Source organism: Vipera ursinii (genome assembly GCF_947247035.1).
Source record: "Vipera ursinii genome assembly, chromosome: 2".
Lineage (NCBI taxonomy): Eukaryota > Metazoa > Chordata > Lepidosauria > Squamata > Viperidae > Vipera > Vipera ursinii.
In genome coordinates, this window is record NC_139513.1 from 193,181,758 (window position 1) to 193,198,057 (window position 16,300).

The 16,300-nt window shown below is 38.2% G+C and overlaps 1 protein-coding gene across 1 annotated transcript in view; it reads left to right on the top strand.

Annotated features, from left to right (window-relative positions):
- Positions 1–200: 200 nt before the first annotated feature.
- LOC310635501 (transient receptor potential cation channel subfamily V member 6-like) overlaps positions 201–16,300 on the top strand; it is a 37,306-nt gene continuing 21,206 nt past the window's right edge. The window contains exons 1-3 of the mRNA XM_083354509.1: positions 201–578; positions 14,672–14,769; positions 15,520–15,642. Of these exons, the coding sequence (XP_083210635.1) occupies positions 442–578; positions 14,672–14,769; positions 15,520–15,642 (358 nt within the window). The 5' untranslated portion in view covers positions 201–441. The remainder of the gene's footprint in view (positions 579–14,671; positions 14,770–15,519; positions 15,643–16,300) is intronic.

Consider the following 16,300-nt stretch of genomic DNA (forward strand, 5'->3'; position numbering starts at 1 on the left):
TCCTCCAGGGCCTGCGAGGGGGCAGCCGGGTCACCTCTGCCATCTGCGATCCCCGGGAGCCAACGGGCCAGGGCCACTCTGGGGAAGGAGGAGGAGGGGAACTGGGCGTCACGATTTGCCCCGCCTTCTCCGGCACCTGTCCCTATATTTCCCTCGGCCAGGATCGCTGCTAGGAGCGTGGCTCGGGCCAAGAGGGAAAAAGGAGCGAAGGGCTGGCGAGGGGGACCCGGCGCACGGGAGAAAACCGCTCTTTGGCGCGCACGCCGCTCCTTTCTATTTCTCCCCGGGGAAGTCGCCCTCGCAGCTCGGGACAGCGCCATTCGTCTGAGCGAGTGGGCAAGGCGAGACGCTTTGGCGCCAGCTGGCTGTCTGGGGGGCGGCTTCTTCTTCTGCTGCTGCTGCTGCAGGCGCGCTGCCAACCGGGAGGTCGGGAGGAGAGCCATGGGGGTGCCCGTGCCAGGCGCGAACGGCCGCTTGGGCGCGGTGTGGAAGAGGCTGAGCCGCAGCTTGCGACCCCTTGTGCCAACCAAGGGCGGGCGGCAGTGCTGGGACGAGATACACCTGCTGCATCTGAAAAGGTAAACGCGGGTTTCGGATTGGGCTGTTGCTGGTGGCCCTGTGCGTCTCGGCAAACTAGGGTTTTTATTTTATCTTTTTTACATTTGTTTTAACGTTTGTATTGACTTTCTTTTAAATGCCCGGTAAACCGCCCTGAGTCCTTCGGGAAAGAGCTGTATATAAATCTAAATAAATAAAATAAAATAAAATAAAATAAAATAAAATAAAATAAAATAAATAAATAAATAAATAAATAAATAAATAAATAAATAAATAAATAAATAAATAAATAAATAAATAAATAAATCAGTCCTTTGCCGGCAAATGAACAGCTGGGCGGGATAGCTTACTTCAGGCTGCGGGATCCGATGCCTGCAGGCGCGCACGCGCCTCTTCTACTACTGATGAAGATTCAATCGCGCTATCGTCCTGCAGATGGAAAGCTAGCTTAGGGCAGGAGATAAGCGGTAAAACAAAAACAAACCAAAAAAACCCCCCTCCTTCCCCCCCCCCTTGTAGGCTGGTTTGTTTCTTTGTTGCTCCAGAGTCTAGACAACCAAAGGGGGAGCGCTCAGAAACCGCATCCCTTCTCTTTGCAAACTGTAAGAGCCAGGATTCGATCTGGATAAGTCCTTCTCAGGCCCCGGTTGCTCTAGCACAAGAGGGCATAGTTGCATCCCCGAAGCTAGGTCATTTTTGCACCAGGGAAAACGATGGAGAGTCTTGTTGAATTGTTTGCAACAGCATGGATTTCTGCCACCTGGAAGAAGTTTTCTCCAAGTCTGGATTTTGCAGGATGTCTTCCTTCTCCTTGTGATGTGCTGGGGCTTCATCAGAAATCTTTTCATGGTATAAATACTTTAGGAGCAGTCTGATACACATCTATCTGGGAATAAGCCCCATTGACCTTAATAATGCTTATTTTGGGGTTGCCTTGGATGACAGTCACAGTATCAAAGAATCTGAACTGAATAACTGCTTAATGTTGCCCCGGATCAGTTGCCTTAGATGACTTTCTTACTGTTGCTTATAAAAAATGAGCTCTGGACTGGTTTATCAACATTTTTATAAAACAAGTTTGTAATCACCAGAGTGACCCCTTTCTTCGTGGTCAAAGCTTTATAGTGATGCCAGTGGTTGTCCATACAGAATTGGTAGACGGTTTTGGATTTCAAAGTATTTATTGCATGTAATGTTTTTAAGGGTATCATAGGCACTTCATGAATGTTATTTACACTTTAAAAAGCAGCCCTAACCCAGGTACAGATCTCTTGTAGGGCTTGTCTTGCATAGTTCACAAACTTCAGTAAACTAATTTATGCAAAATAATTTTGCGTGATTATGGTTTTTCACTTCCTTCCCAACTGATTACTGCGAATGCAAGGCAAGACCAGAGGATGGAGGAAACCCTATTTTGAATTAAATATGAATGAAATTGTTTGTACTTGATGGAATCGCCTCAGAAAGTAGATAAAATGCAGGTTTAAACTTCTTGTGAAAGTATCTTTAAAGTCATATCAGAAATTTCAATATGAATAAAACCAATTAAAAATCTACCTCAGCCATTCCAAACTTAGTGGTCCTTCATGGCCAACATCAGTTGAGAATTAGAAAAGAATGTTCTCACACAATTCAAAAACACAGTTTGGGGAATGCTGCTTCAAACGCTTAGAAAAGCAATATATGACACAATGTATCTGTTTAGAGATATGGTGGCCATTGCACCAGAGTGGTCATCTATGAGTACATAGACTGCTGGGCTTTTTCATACAAAGTATTACTGAAGTGTTAGTATTTTACAGAAAGCATCCAAAGTAGGGATCCTCAGGCTTGGCCACTTTAAGACTTGTGGACTTCAACTCCTAGAATTCTGAGAGTTGAGGTCCACAAATCTTAAAGTGGCCAAGCTTGAAGACCCCTGATCTAAAGCATTTATTTCACTGAAAATTTCCATTTATCCTGTAGCTGGGATAGAATGATGTTGATTAGATTTTAAATATTGCCATGCTGAAAAAATTGTCATAAATCCAATATATAGGCAAGGGGACAACTGGTGGGAAAGTCAGGGAAGCTTACAACTATTTGAAATTCTAGAGTTAGCACAGTGTAATGTTTTAGCTACAGTTTGGCTTTTGAAATAATTCCCATGGATTATAAAATCATTATTTTGGAATTGACTATTTTGTAATTAGTGAAAATTTAAATTTGCATTTCTTTTCAGGTGTAAAAATGTCTAGGCATAATAATCAGTTACGTAATAAATAAGGAGTTCATTACTTCATAGGAACTGCAAAGTTTATATTCCTGACTTTAATGCAGTTAGGATTAACTGGCTGCCTAAGGCAGATTCAGAATTTAATTACTGAATTAGGGAAGTGCAAGCAAGGATATTCTTAATACCCTGATTCATAAGTTGCAGTATCAAGGGCCATGAATCCAATGCTGAAGGTCTTCTTTGCTTACAGGTTAATCTCTCTGAAATACTATATCATATTCAAAGACATATTGCATTTATTGTGTGTGTGTCTCAGTGTGTTTCTGCCAAATCCTATTCATATTACTCCTGGCCATTATTTTTGGTTGCTGTTCTACACAAGTATACTTCAAAACAATTTCATGTTTAGAATCTGGATACCATTGTATAATAAAATTCTTGGAGTTCTTTAAAACTGGTCTACTGCATACAAAGTAGAATGGATTTGCAAAATGCTAGACTTTAGACAACTATTAATTTGGCACTTCCACTCCTGCACTCCAAATTGTATTTCTTTATATAGAGAATAATAATAATAATAATAATAATAATAATAATAATAATAATAATAATAATAATAATAATAATAATAATAATAATGATGTTGGAAGGGACCTTGGAGGTCATCTAGTCCAACCCCCTGCTCAGGCAGGAAACCTTATACCATTTCGGGCAAATGGCTGTCCAGTCTCTTCTTAAAAACCTCCAGTGTTAGAGCATTCACCACCTCTGGAGGCAGGTTGTTCCACTGGTTAATTGTTCTAACTGTCAGGAAGTTTCTCCTTAGTTCTAGGTTGCTTCTCTCCTTGACTAGTTTCCATCCATTGCTTCTTGTCCTGCTTTCAGGTGCTTTGGAGAATAGCTTGACTCCCTCTTCTTTGTGGTAGACCCTGAGATATTGGAACACTGCTATCATGTCACCCCTCACCCTTCTCTTCATTAAACTACACATACCCAATTCCAGCAACTGTTCCCTATATGTTTTAGCCTCCAGCCCCCTAATCATCTTTGTTGCTCTTCTCTGTACCCTTTCTAGAGTCTCAACATCTTTTTTACATTGTGGTGACCAAAACTGGATGCAGTATTCCAGGTGTGACCTTACCAAAGCATTGTAAAGTGGTAGGACCACACGCTGAGTACGGCCTGTCAGCCAGCTACGAATCCATCTGGTAGTAATGCTATCTAACCCACATTTTTCTATCTTATCAAATAGTAGGTTGTGATCTACTTTATCAAATGCCTTACTGAAGTCCAAGTAAATTATATCTACAGCATTCCTCTGCTCCACTAGTTTTTTCACTTGGTCAAAGAATGTAATAAGATTTGTCTGGCATGATCTGTTTTTGACAAACCCATGTTGACTTTTAGTGATGACTTTGTTTGCATCAAGGTGTTCGCTGATTTGTTGTTTGATTATCTTTCCCAGAATCTTCCCAGGTATTGAGGTCAGGCTGATAGGTCTGTAGTTTCCTGGATCTGTTTTTTTCCCTTTTTTGAAGATGGGAACACATCAGCTCTCTTCCAGTTCTCTGGTAGTTCCCCAGTGCTCCAGGATCTTTGAAAAATATAGTTCAGTGGTTCTGAGATCACGTCTGCCAGTTCCTTGAGAACCTTGGGCTGTAATCCATCTGGTCCTGGTGATTTGAACTCGTCTAGGCTGGACAGGTGCTCACTTACCATTTTCTTGCCTATCTTAACTTGCGTTTCTATTCTGTTTTTTATGGCACTGGTTCTGGTAGGTTGGACTGTTTTTTCCCTTTGTGTAAAGACAGTTGCAAAAAATGAATTAAATAGTTCTGCTTTCTCCCTATTGCTTGTCACCTTCTTGCCACTTTCCCCCACTAATGGACCAATCATTTCCTTAACTTTTTTCTTGTTTTTTATATGTTGAAAGAAGCATTTTTTGTTATTTTTGACTTTGGTCGCAAGCCTTAGTTCATTTTGAGCCTTAGCTTTCCTCACTTCATCTTTGCAGGCATGGGCTATTTGCTGATATTCTGACTTAGTTATGTGCCCCTCTTTCCAATTTTTATACTTGTCCTTTTTATCTTTCAATTTATCAGAGAGTTCTTTATGCAGCCATGCTGGTTTCTTTTGAGAGCTGTTATTTTTCTTCTTTGTTGGTATTGTACTAGACTGGGCCTTTATTATCTCACTTTTCAAAATTTCCCAAGCTTCTTGAGTTGTTTTCCACTTTAGGATTCTCATCCATGGAATTCTTCCCATGGTCTCTCTAAGTTTATTGAAATTACCGTAGCTCTTTTAAATGAACTAATGCACTTCACCTGACCAAAGATATACAACTTGAATCAGTGTTCAGTATATACAGTACAACTATATATACTGTAGTGTGCTGTGTGAATTGCATTATTTGAGTTTGGGATTAGCTGACTAATACAAGCCAAAGCCAAGAGTTATGCAGTTAACTGCACACTTGGGGCAATAAAATCATTACTTTCCTATAGAGGTAGACTACCTGGCCATACCCTGTATTTGAATTAGTTTACAGGATTTTGATATAGGAGGGTCCTTCATTTTAGATTTGACTGTGCCTTTTGTTTCCATTTGAATTGTTTACAAGGTTAATTGCAAGCATAGTCAACTGCTTTAATCTTTAAAGCTAGATTAGGCTGGAATTTGCTTAGAGAAAAAGAGAGGCTTTTATTTGTAATTCAGTAAATTCAGTCTGGCCTCCAGAGATAATTATTACAAGGAGATAAAAACTGATGGCTCTTGAGGGAATAAGATTTAAACTTGTGAGTCTTAGTATATATTTACATTGTGTTTATATGGTAAAGCTGTTGAAAGTAATTATATTGCCCAATAAAAACATTGTAGATTTGGAAATGATTATAATCCCATGTCTCTTTGAACTACCGTACTAATTCTGCTTTCCTTCTGAAAGATGTGGTGAGATCTGTGTAAAGCATATGGCTGCTGAAGTGCTACTTATGCTGTTATAATTATCATGAACATTTAGCCTAATTGATAAGACAAAGGCACGGGTTGGGATATTCCAAACAGGTGTCAAATATAAAAAGACTATAAGGTAGTACTCTTAGGACATCCCAATTAAATAATTCAATTTGTGGAGTCCTTGGTGAGGATTCTATAGTTCAAGCTTGAGCTACAGATATTCTGTTCTAATATAATGTGTGTTTCTCCCTAGGGCGTCTTTGATCTAGGTCTTCTCAGCTTTTTAATTAGGAATAATTTCAGTCAAAATTATTATTAAATATTAACTATTCTATTTGTGATGAGATTCCAAAATTAGATTATTTTTACTCGAAATCTTATTTAAGGTGCAAATTCAGGCTTAACACCAGTTAGCCATGTCCTGATAATTAAATTAAAGGAGCCTTGGTGGAGCAGTGGGATAATACCTTCTTAAGTAACACCAGCTGCCTGCAATTAGTGCAGGTTCACATCCCACCAGGCTCAAGGTTGACTCAGCCTTCCATCCTTCCGAGGTAGGTAAAGTGAGGACCCAGATTGTTGGGGGCAATAAGCTGACTTTGTAATAATGCCGCTGGGGGGGGGGGGCAAAAGCCCTAATAAGCAGGCATATACATAGAATGAAGGCTACTGCTAAGCACATTGTGCTTTAGATTGTAAGCCGCCCTGAGTCTTCGGAGAAGGGCGGGATATAAATGGGATTAAAAATAAAAAAAATAAAAAATAAAAAAAATGACCTGAGTACATCCTATGCCTTGTAGGATCAGATCAAAGTCCATTTAAACTAATGTTATTTGCAAGCACTATATCAAAATAGCAAAAACTACATGACCTATACACTGTGCTGAGCTATATCTAAAACCAGGTTACATATACTGTATATCCCATTTACTCCCCATTCTGTGTATATCATTTTATGTTTTTCCCCCTCTTTTGATTTGAAGAGTGTGATCAATTATACTTGCTTAGACCTTACTAAGCTGTTGCCTTGTTTAGCAATCATTTCCAATCCTTGCATTTATGACCTTCTCAGGTCTGTAAAGCAAAGGAAAGCTGAAGTAAGATCGTAAGCACAGTTGCAGTTTCATTTAGCAACTGCTTCATTTAACAACCAAGTTGCCGGTCCCAACTGTGATTGCTAAGCAAGCACTACCTGTACAGAATAATTCTCTCAAATGTGACACTTCCAAATGTGTAGAGATAATAAACATTGGGAAATGCATCTCCAAATCATGAAAGGTGCCGGGTCAGGGAATTCAGATATAAAGTTCTAAAAAGTTCTTCTCGTGACTATGTCTGTGTCCAGAATGGAAGCAACTATAAGTTACTCAATTTTATATGCTGACATCCAAAATTATTTCTTTTCCTTTTCCCATCAACTAAGGCTATAAAAAAGAACATATATAATGATGTCATATTACTTAGGAGATGCTGCTACTGCAAGTTCATAGGAATTAACAGTGTTCTGTATAGGCCAGGGGTGTCAAACTGCCGGCCCGCAGGCCAGATGCATCACGCCAAAACCGCGCAAACCCCATTACCAGCAATGGGAAAAAAGTCATGATATGTTGCGACATGTCATGTGACATCATGAGTTTGACACCCGTGGTATAGGCATTTCAGTACAAGCCATATCACCACTAATGAATGCATAGTTTCAAATACTTGCATTTATATGATGTTGATATGATGATATTGGATTTCAGTTATCTCATTTTTAAACAGATGTTTGTTACTTTAATACACAAAAATAGAAAAAAACCAAACTGGTATAAAAATAAAAAAACAAGCCGAAAACAACAAATGCATGATATAATACATATAAAACAGCTCAAATTTTAAACATAGCAATAAACCACATAGAATAATGTTGATCAGTCTTTCCATTATGTCAGTACAGAGATCATTTATAATTGAAGAGCAATCGCATATCTGTCCAAAAGAATAAATCTGGAACTGCACTACCTATCCATAATAACAAAACAAACCCCCAATTTTCAGATTATAATTTAATAATACCTTGACCTCTTTCCAAAATAAATTAAGTTTGAACTTGTATTTCAAACCTTTTTTCCTCTAAGGATTGAAGAAAATTCATGAGGTGTTTTTAGACTTGTCGATTGAAAGGCTCATAATAGCTAAAAAACAGTTAACACCCAATTTCCGAAAGTGATTAGAAAAGGAAGTATGTGAACCCAGTGTCCTTTCAAAGGGCACTAACCATAGTTTGAGCAAGATGGCTATTCTTTTGACTCCTGGAGTTCTAGACCCTGTGGACAGAGGGCAACAGTCTCTTCACAAGGGGCAACTCTCTGGAGCTCTTGTGGGTGATCTCAAGTCCTCTCCTTGCCCAGAGAGGAATTACAAAGAGCTGGTTTACTTGCTGGTTGTTCATTCTATCTTGGTTGTCAAGTCCACTCTATGTGGAAGTATCTTCAGTTCACTATTTCTTTCCTGGAAGTCTACCTTTCTAAGCTTTATCTGATGTACTCTGTAAACATGGAGGCAGGGGGGGAGGGGATTTTTTCCCCCTAAATTAATTCTATTTTGAGAGCTTAAAACATACTTAAGATTCTTTTAGATTCTTAGCCTTTGAATATGAGTATACACTATTCCAATTATTTATTTGAAAGATCTTGCAAATGACCAATCTTATTTTTTCCCCAGACAAGGTAATTAAAGTAGTAGAAGAGTTTCAGATGCAATCACATGTCTGGTTATGGATTGTCTCTGGGGAAGGGAAGAAGAATTCCAGCATCAAACAAGAACTATCCATAGTTTCTGTAATTAGTAACTCATCAGTGCAATTACTTTTATTTATTTGAGGTTTTATGGCTATTCTAACTAGCTACCAATTCACTTTCACAGATGCTTTTGAAATACTACAAGATAAGAATCTGTGGGGCCACCTTAGATATTTAGGGTTATTTCTAAGTGGCAAATTATGGCTAATAGGAATCTTGATAGTTTAATTTAAGAAGTCCTGTGACCTACCAAATTGCTAGCAGGAGTAGACAATGTGATACAAGGAGCTTGATGTTCCTTCCTGGCTTGCAATTTACATGTACTGAAAAGACATAATTGTTGACGAGTTCCTTAATTTTAGAACTATACAGCATAGTTTAGTATAGAATTCCAAATTGTACTATTTTTACATTCTGATCATCTCTGCATATGTTGTTAGAAAGACAGTTCTCAGAACTCCCAACTAGCATAATGACCTTGACAACTAGGGAATCACGGTTGTTGTATCTAGGCAACGTGTCTGGAAAGTACCTAGTTGGAAACATTTCAAAATTGGGTTTTGTTTTTTTTAATGATAGGTTGGCAAAGAAATATTCAAATATCCTCTTAAGTTGTACAATCTAGGAATAGCTGCTCCCAGAATATAATATTCCCAATTACGTAGTTCTGCTCTTAATAATATCTGGGAAGAAGACTTGTGGTGTACTATGACCATGTGGCGAATAATGCACTCCACTTGACTGGCATCACTGGATGCTGTTCAGCAGGATGCTGTTCAGCAGGGTGCATACAAAATTTCCCTTCAAGTTACTGCTGAAAGCATGGTCTGCAAATCAAGGAATGTAGACGCCTTTCCCAGTGCGGTGTTGGTAATATTAACCAGGTACTAGAAGTAGCTTCTTTTTTTCATAATGACAAAATTTTGATGACTGTACTGCAGTAACATCTTTACTGGCTTCAAAAAGCTGGTCTCTAACATTTCCCCCTGTTCTAAGAGCTACGTACGTTCCCTCAAAGGGGGTAGGAAATTTATATGTAGGGCAATTTGGTCCATTGTAACTAGGTGTGCAATGGAAAAAATAAAGTTTGGCAAGGTGTGATTTTTAAAGGCTTTCTAGTCTTTTAATTGCCCCACCAATGCAAACAGTGATGATAACAAAACAAGTAGTTGATGTGTTTTAAGATCAAGTCCTTTTTTTCCACCTTCTCAATTCAGTTACCTCCTTCCCAGAGCTGAGAAGTCAACTAGCTGGCCTCTTGCCTAAGGCAGAACTAAAACACAGCTCCCAGTTTCTAGCCAGTGTCTTAACCCCTAAATTAAAATGATTGTACTTGCATACTACTGTTTTATAAATCCATTTCTGATCTGTAAGCTTTTGAAATTTTCCCTCAAATTTTACAAGGTATTACTTGTTAAGAGTTTGAATATGTTATTGTTTCCATTTTTAATGAAAAAGAACAGAAAAACAGAAAAAGGGAATCTCACTCTTTCTCTGTTACCTCTTTATATACATATAAAGCTACACTGGTTGTTCATAAATCTTTTGTAACATTCATTCTTCATTAATTGGGACTACGGTATCAATTTATCTTTTCAGTGTTAGAGTCAAGTCTCTTAGTGACAGGTAGAGGAAGGTGAAAGTTTTTATTTCTACTATTTTATTCAATTCAGATTTCTCCACTTTTCATAACTATTCCAGCAACCTAGAGATTATTATTGCCTTGAATACAAATTGTAAACTTTGATAGGATGTCTAGAAATGAACACCAGAGTGGGATCTATAGCCAAATCTGCCACAAAGGATAACGGGTCTAATATCTCTTTCAGTCCTCAAAAAGTTGATTGTTTGTCAGAGAGCCTCTATCCTATTCTAATACTTAAATTACTTTTCCCCAACATACTCTCTATCCATCAATATTTTAGGAAATGAGATTTTACAGAGGAAAAAGTTTATGGAGTCCTATATAAAGCATTCCTCTGAATGCATCTTTAGTGGGTCAATGACTGTCAATTCTTGTGAGTGCAGTTGATGTTTCTTTTGTTTTCTTAAACTTGTTCACTTGACTTCTGACATGTGGAAATGTGTTTTTAATTGCTCCAGGAAGAATGTCACATTATATACTAAACACCTGATTTATATGTGATGCTATACAGTTTGTCTGGCCATATGCCAGAAAGTTAAACAGGAGAAGGCTCTTACTTGGGAGTGTGCAGAATAAATCTTTCTCTAAGAACATACTAAGGTGGAATATTCCAGCAATTAATGCCAAGTATATTGTATATACTCTTTACTCTTCTTTTAATTTGCCCAGCTCTAGATAGCAATTCTAGTTTATTGTGGCTGAACTCAAAAAGCGAAACAAGTTTGGATTTTGACAGATGGGAAAGCAGGAAATGCCACTTCTGTAGGCCAGTTTGTACTAGATGGTTGTAGTGTTTAAGATGTTGGACCAGATTCAGTTCTATTCTGAACATCTCTAAACAATTTTATGTCAATCACTCTCTTGTATTCTAACCTACCTCAAAACGTGCAGTTGTAGGAATAAAATGAAAGGATATTCTTTATAAACTGCCTCCTGGGGAAAGGGCAGGATATGAATGTAGCAAATAAATGCATAAATTAAAAAGAAAGCATTCCAGAAGAAGACAGTGGCAAAATACTTCTGCACTGGTTGTATTCAAGAAATCACCAGGAGTAAAAAAAGAAGTTACATGTTTTGATTCAGAGCCCCAGTTTCAAAAATGCTACTGTTGAAAGAAAAATCTTTATCAGGGTCCAGTCCAAGCTGGGAATAAACAAAATGGAGACTGCTTTAGAAAGAAGGTTATAGTTTATTGAAGAGCAGAGCCAGACAGAAATATGGCTCTGGGAAAGCTGACCACATGTTGCTGGGAGTGTTGGGTTTTTTATATCTTCTTGGGCTTTTGTGTTTGGAGTTGTTCTTCCTGTTCCTGTGGCATGAACTTTGACCTGAGGTTCCGTGTGCCTTTCTGGTATTCTAATGGTGGTGGGTTAATCCTGTTATGTCCCAAAGGTCATATCTTGCTTCTGTGGGGCTGTGGCTGATGACTATGTCCTGTGTTGGATTTTTTGGGTGAGCGGTTGTTGGTTCTAGGGATCTTTTGTCTTTCTAATCCTATCAGCTCTCAGCTTCCTGGCTCCAATCTTTCTGAAAGGATTATCACATCTGCATTTTTACAGACCTGGCCTCTGCTTGGGGCAGAGAGACTTGGGGTGGTGGTGGTTTCTGCCTAAGATTTTCCATTATTCCTTTGGAGAAATATATTATGCCTTTTTAATATCCCCCAAAATATTTCTTTCTCGGGGGGGGGGGAGGAGACTGACTTCCCACACTAACTTTCCTAAACAGTCTTTTAAACTTTTAAATGCAAGTATAAACTGCTTTTCAAATAAACAAATCCATTATTTAAATAATGTTCATCTCTTACCATTAAAATACAGTAGCAAACATGTTTCATTGTACCTCTGCAGTATTCATTCCTTTGAGGGTCTTAGCATAATGTTCAGGATGCAAATGGTCCTTGACCATTGCCAAGGTAAAGTAGGAGGTTTGTTTATTTGTTTATTTACTTTCCTTCTTAACCAACCATTCTTAGAGGCTCTATGTGGCTAACTAAACAATTTAATAACACACCCTTCCAAATGCATGCAAAAGCAATCTATATAAATAAGTCATGAATGATGCATACTGTAAAGCAGCTTTCTACTGGGCCAACTAAAAGAGAATTTTTTTCTCAATTTTCTGGAAAAACAGGAGAAATGAAATAGGCCAGAGTTCAGCAATGGATAAAGCTTGCCTCTGAGGCCCCGTCAGCTGATAATCTTGCCCAGATGGTACTTGTATTTGACTCTGTAAGATCTAGTTGGATTGGAGAGGAATGCCAGAAGAAGCAACTTCTCAAATAACCAGAAGCCATGATGACCAGCACCCTGAATCTCACTGGGAAGTCCATTGGTAACCAGTGGAGCTCCAAAAATATTGGATTCATCTAATTATATTGGTGCATACCCATCACTGTCTGGGCCACCACATTTTCTACCAGCTGCATACAGGAGAGAAATAAAAATGGAAGGAGCATAGGTAGCAAGCAAGAAGAAAGACAAAAAGGAGACCACTGAATAGGCAATGAGACAGAGAAGAGAGATGGTCAATATGTATTGGGTATTGAGGCTGTGGCAGGTCTAACCCAAGCCCTGGCCCAGAAAATACTAGATGCAAAACCTGGAGAAGGTTCAGATCGTTTAATATTGCCCCCTTTGGTTACTTATGGCTAACTTTAGGAGGTAGTCCGAAGGATACATGTGAATGAAATAATAACATTGCTCTGCCCAAGTGCCATTTCCCTTATGAGATCAGTGCCTTGTCACTGATTTTCTTGGCAGTCTGTTCCCCATTTAACTTTGTTCTAAATAAAACATTTCCTATTTGTGTACTTAATGTCATGGTTCCGACAGATGAAACTCTTCAAAGAACTTTGAGGCTTTGTTTACCTTAAAAAATCTTTTATTTGAGTAGCACAGCATCGGCACTAATATAGTCGAAGCCAAAAACTAAGTTCTCCTCCCTTGAGCACATAGTTTCAAAGCCCAATTCCCTCCTCCAATTAACAGTTATAAATCACATTCCCCAATTAGTTTGAAATGCAGGCTTCCCCTCCAGTTCTCCAGCCCACCAATTCTTATCATCTCTTATTTCAATAACCTTGGTTCTCACACTAGGTACAGTATTGTTATGTCTAGCTAATCTCTCATGCACATTCCTCCCCTAACCCTAATAATACAATTGTTGAGGACCTGCCATTGTTGGCACTGAGTTTGTTAAAATTGATAACTAATAATTTGTATTAGTTTTGTCCATGGATTACCTGTACAAAAAAAGCTTATCAGAGGAGGCATGTAAAAAGCCGAACAGTTTAATTCATATTAGAGTACTACTAACACATAATACTATGGAGAGTACAGGAGATGGCAGGTGATAGAGGGAGGGAAGATCCATTACCAAGGGAACAAATAGATGAACGTGGCTTAAGCCCAAACAAAGATAGAGATTTATATAAATGCCTAAGGCAGTTGCCCCCTAATTTACAGGAAGAGAAAGGGGAAAAGAAGGAAATCTCATTGAGATTATATAACCAAGATTATATAACCATAGCCACTCTAAATAAAAATAGTTTTAGTCCACATTTTTAAGAGTAACCCATTATTCTGTTTCCTTTCTTTTTCTCACTTTGAGTTTTTATTATTTTCTTATTTCTCTTTTCTTTTTCTGGACGTTGTTCTAGTTTCTGATGAATTTCTTCTGATAAATTTCTTTGACTCTCAGGATGGCTAACTTAGAAAGCCACTCGAATCTTTTCCTCCTTGAAGCATTGAGAATATTTTTTGTTCCCATTTCAGTTTTCACTATGTTTCCTACCACTACTTATTGTTCCTTAGGTTCTCTTTTGTATAGGGCAGAGGTCCCCAACCTTTTGGCACCAGGGACTGGTTCCGTGGTGAGAGGTTTTTCCGTGGACCGTAGGGTGTGTGATTTTGTGCTGCCTGCATCCCGGGGGTGGGACTTTGCTTGTTTGTGTGGCCTGGTTGCTGGCATGCTGCGGCCTGGTACTGGTCCTCAGACCGGGGGTTGGGGATCCCTGGTATAGGCTTTTGTTTTTCATGTCTTAAAGACTGTTTTTGATTCCTGGTGACTAGTCCCTGCCATTTTCTTGACAAGATTTTAGAAGTGCTTTGGCATTGCCTCCTATTTACGACTGAGAGAGAGGGATTGGCCCAATCCTGTATCTAACCTGATGCCTTAATGACTACACCAAACTGGCTCTTTTTATAGCTTATCTCTTTTAAATTGTATATATTATAATTTATAGCTGTTTTTTTCTATTGTATTAGAATTATAACTTTTAAATTTCTTCTCTGGCCCTGGGCCAGATAAAAATGTGAAATTGAGTAAACACAGAAATCTGACAGAATTTTGATAGTTTGATTATTAATTTTGCTTTTTTTTGTCAGATTCCTCAAACATACAATACTTCCTGGTCATGCCTTTCCTATCTTTTCATTAAACTTCTGTTTGCTGTTGACACAGATTATTTTGATCCACAAGAGTAATTTTCTCATTGGACTTTTTTTTCTGCAGAATCTGGGAATCTCCTCTTCTCTTGGCTGCCAAGGACAACAACGTTCAGGGTCTCAGGAAATTAATCCAAGATGGTTCTTGTGACATTTATCAAAGAGGTAATTAAACCTATTCTGAAGAGAGAATTTTCTTGGACCATCAAGTGCTGCATTACTATTATATGCATTAATCTCTCCATTCTTTGATCCTCTGCAGTACATATGTGCAGATGTGTATACAGATGTGACTCTTCTTTCACATGTTGTTGTTACATGCTGGCTGGGGAATTCTGGGAATTGAAGACTACAGGTCCTAAAGTTGCTTAGCTTGAGAAACACTGCACTGGGGGTGCCCAAAACAGCCATCAAGAAATGTTCTGGTACAACATTTTTTGAAGCAGAACATTTCCAGATTACTTGAAACAGTCCATTCCAGGGTTGGAATGTTCTGTGACTTAACATTTTGCAATCCTTTAGTACACACCCAAGACTAGTGAACACCTAGGCACATGCCCTACTTCTGTTTTAGGCCTCTTTGCTAAGCTCTAAATTTTATATTAAAAGATATCCGTCAGTGAGGCAAGCCAAACTTTCTCTCCTTCCCTTTCATTTTAGAAAGGCAGACAATAGATAGATGTTTCTTAACTTACATATCTGTCAACCTGCAATGGGTCAAAATGATAGATTATAGTCCATAACACTCAATAAAGAAGCTTTTGTTCTGTAGCTGATCAATTCAGGTGTTGCAGTTGATAACAATATGTTTTTGTGTATCTTTCATGTGTATTGGACAGATATCTGAAACAACAAGCAAGGCTTGTTTGTTAACTCATTCTTAAGTGATGATTGTGTTTTTATTATTCTGTGCAGGAGCGATTGGGGAGACGGCTCTCCATGTGGCTACCCTCTACGATTGCACAGAAGCTGCTGACTTTCTTCTGGAAGTGGCTCCAGAACTCATCAATGAGAAAATGACATCAGCACTTTATGAAGGTTATCATTATTAAGGAGTTGAGCTAGGATTTTTTTTTTAAAAAACATATAAAATATATAAATTTATATCAATAGCAAATACTTATAGTTATTGAGATCTTATATTTATTGAGATCTAAGCACGATGCCCAAATGACATATGATGCAATAGCACTTAGATTTATATACCGCTTCATAGTGTGGTATATAACGGGTTTTTATGTTGTGGATTGTTAATATTGTAAACCACCTGGAATCAGCTATGTGTCAGTTAGATGTGAGTTTATTAAACAAATTTTAAAAATTGTTTAATAAACACATAAATAAAGATTGTAATACATGTAACACTTGATTTAACCCTTGCTGTTGTTGTAAATATTCATGATCTCAACTCAGAAAACAGAATGAATGATAATAGGAACAAAATGTTTGAATAGCTATTATGTATAGTAAGAATGGGAATTTTTATCTTTTTTTTCCTGAACTATTTATTGCCTGAGAAGCTAAAGCATCAAAGCTAAAATTTGCTGCTAAATCTTATGTTTTGTAGCAAAGCGTGACTGTATTAGGAAGTGGATTTTCTGTGGGAAGATGGTAAAGAAGGGAATGCTTAAAAAACCCTTAAATCTATCTGCAATCTCAGATGCAGTGAATTTAAAAGGGAGGGAATCCTAATAAT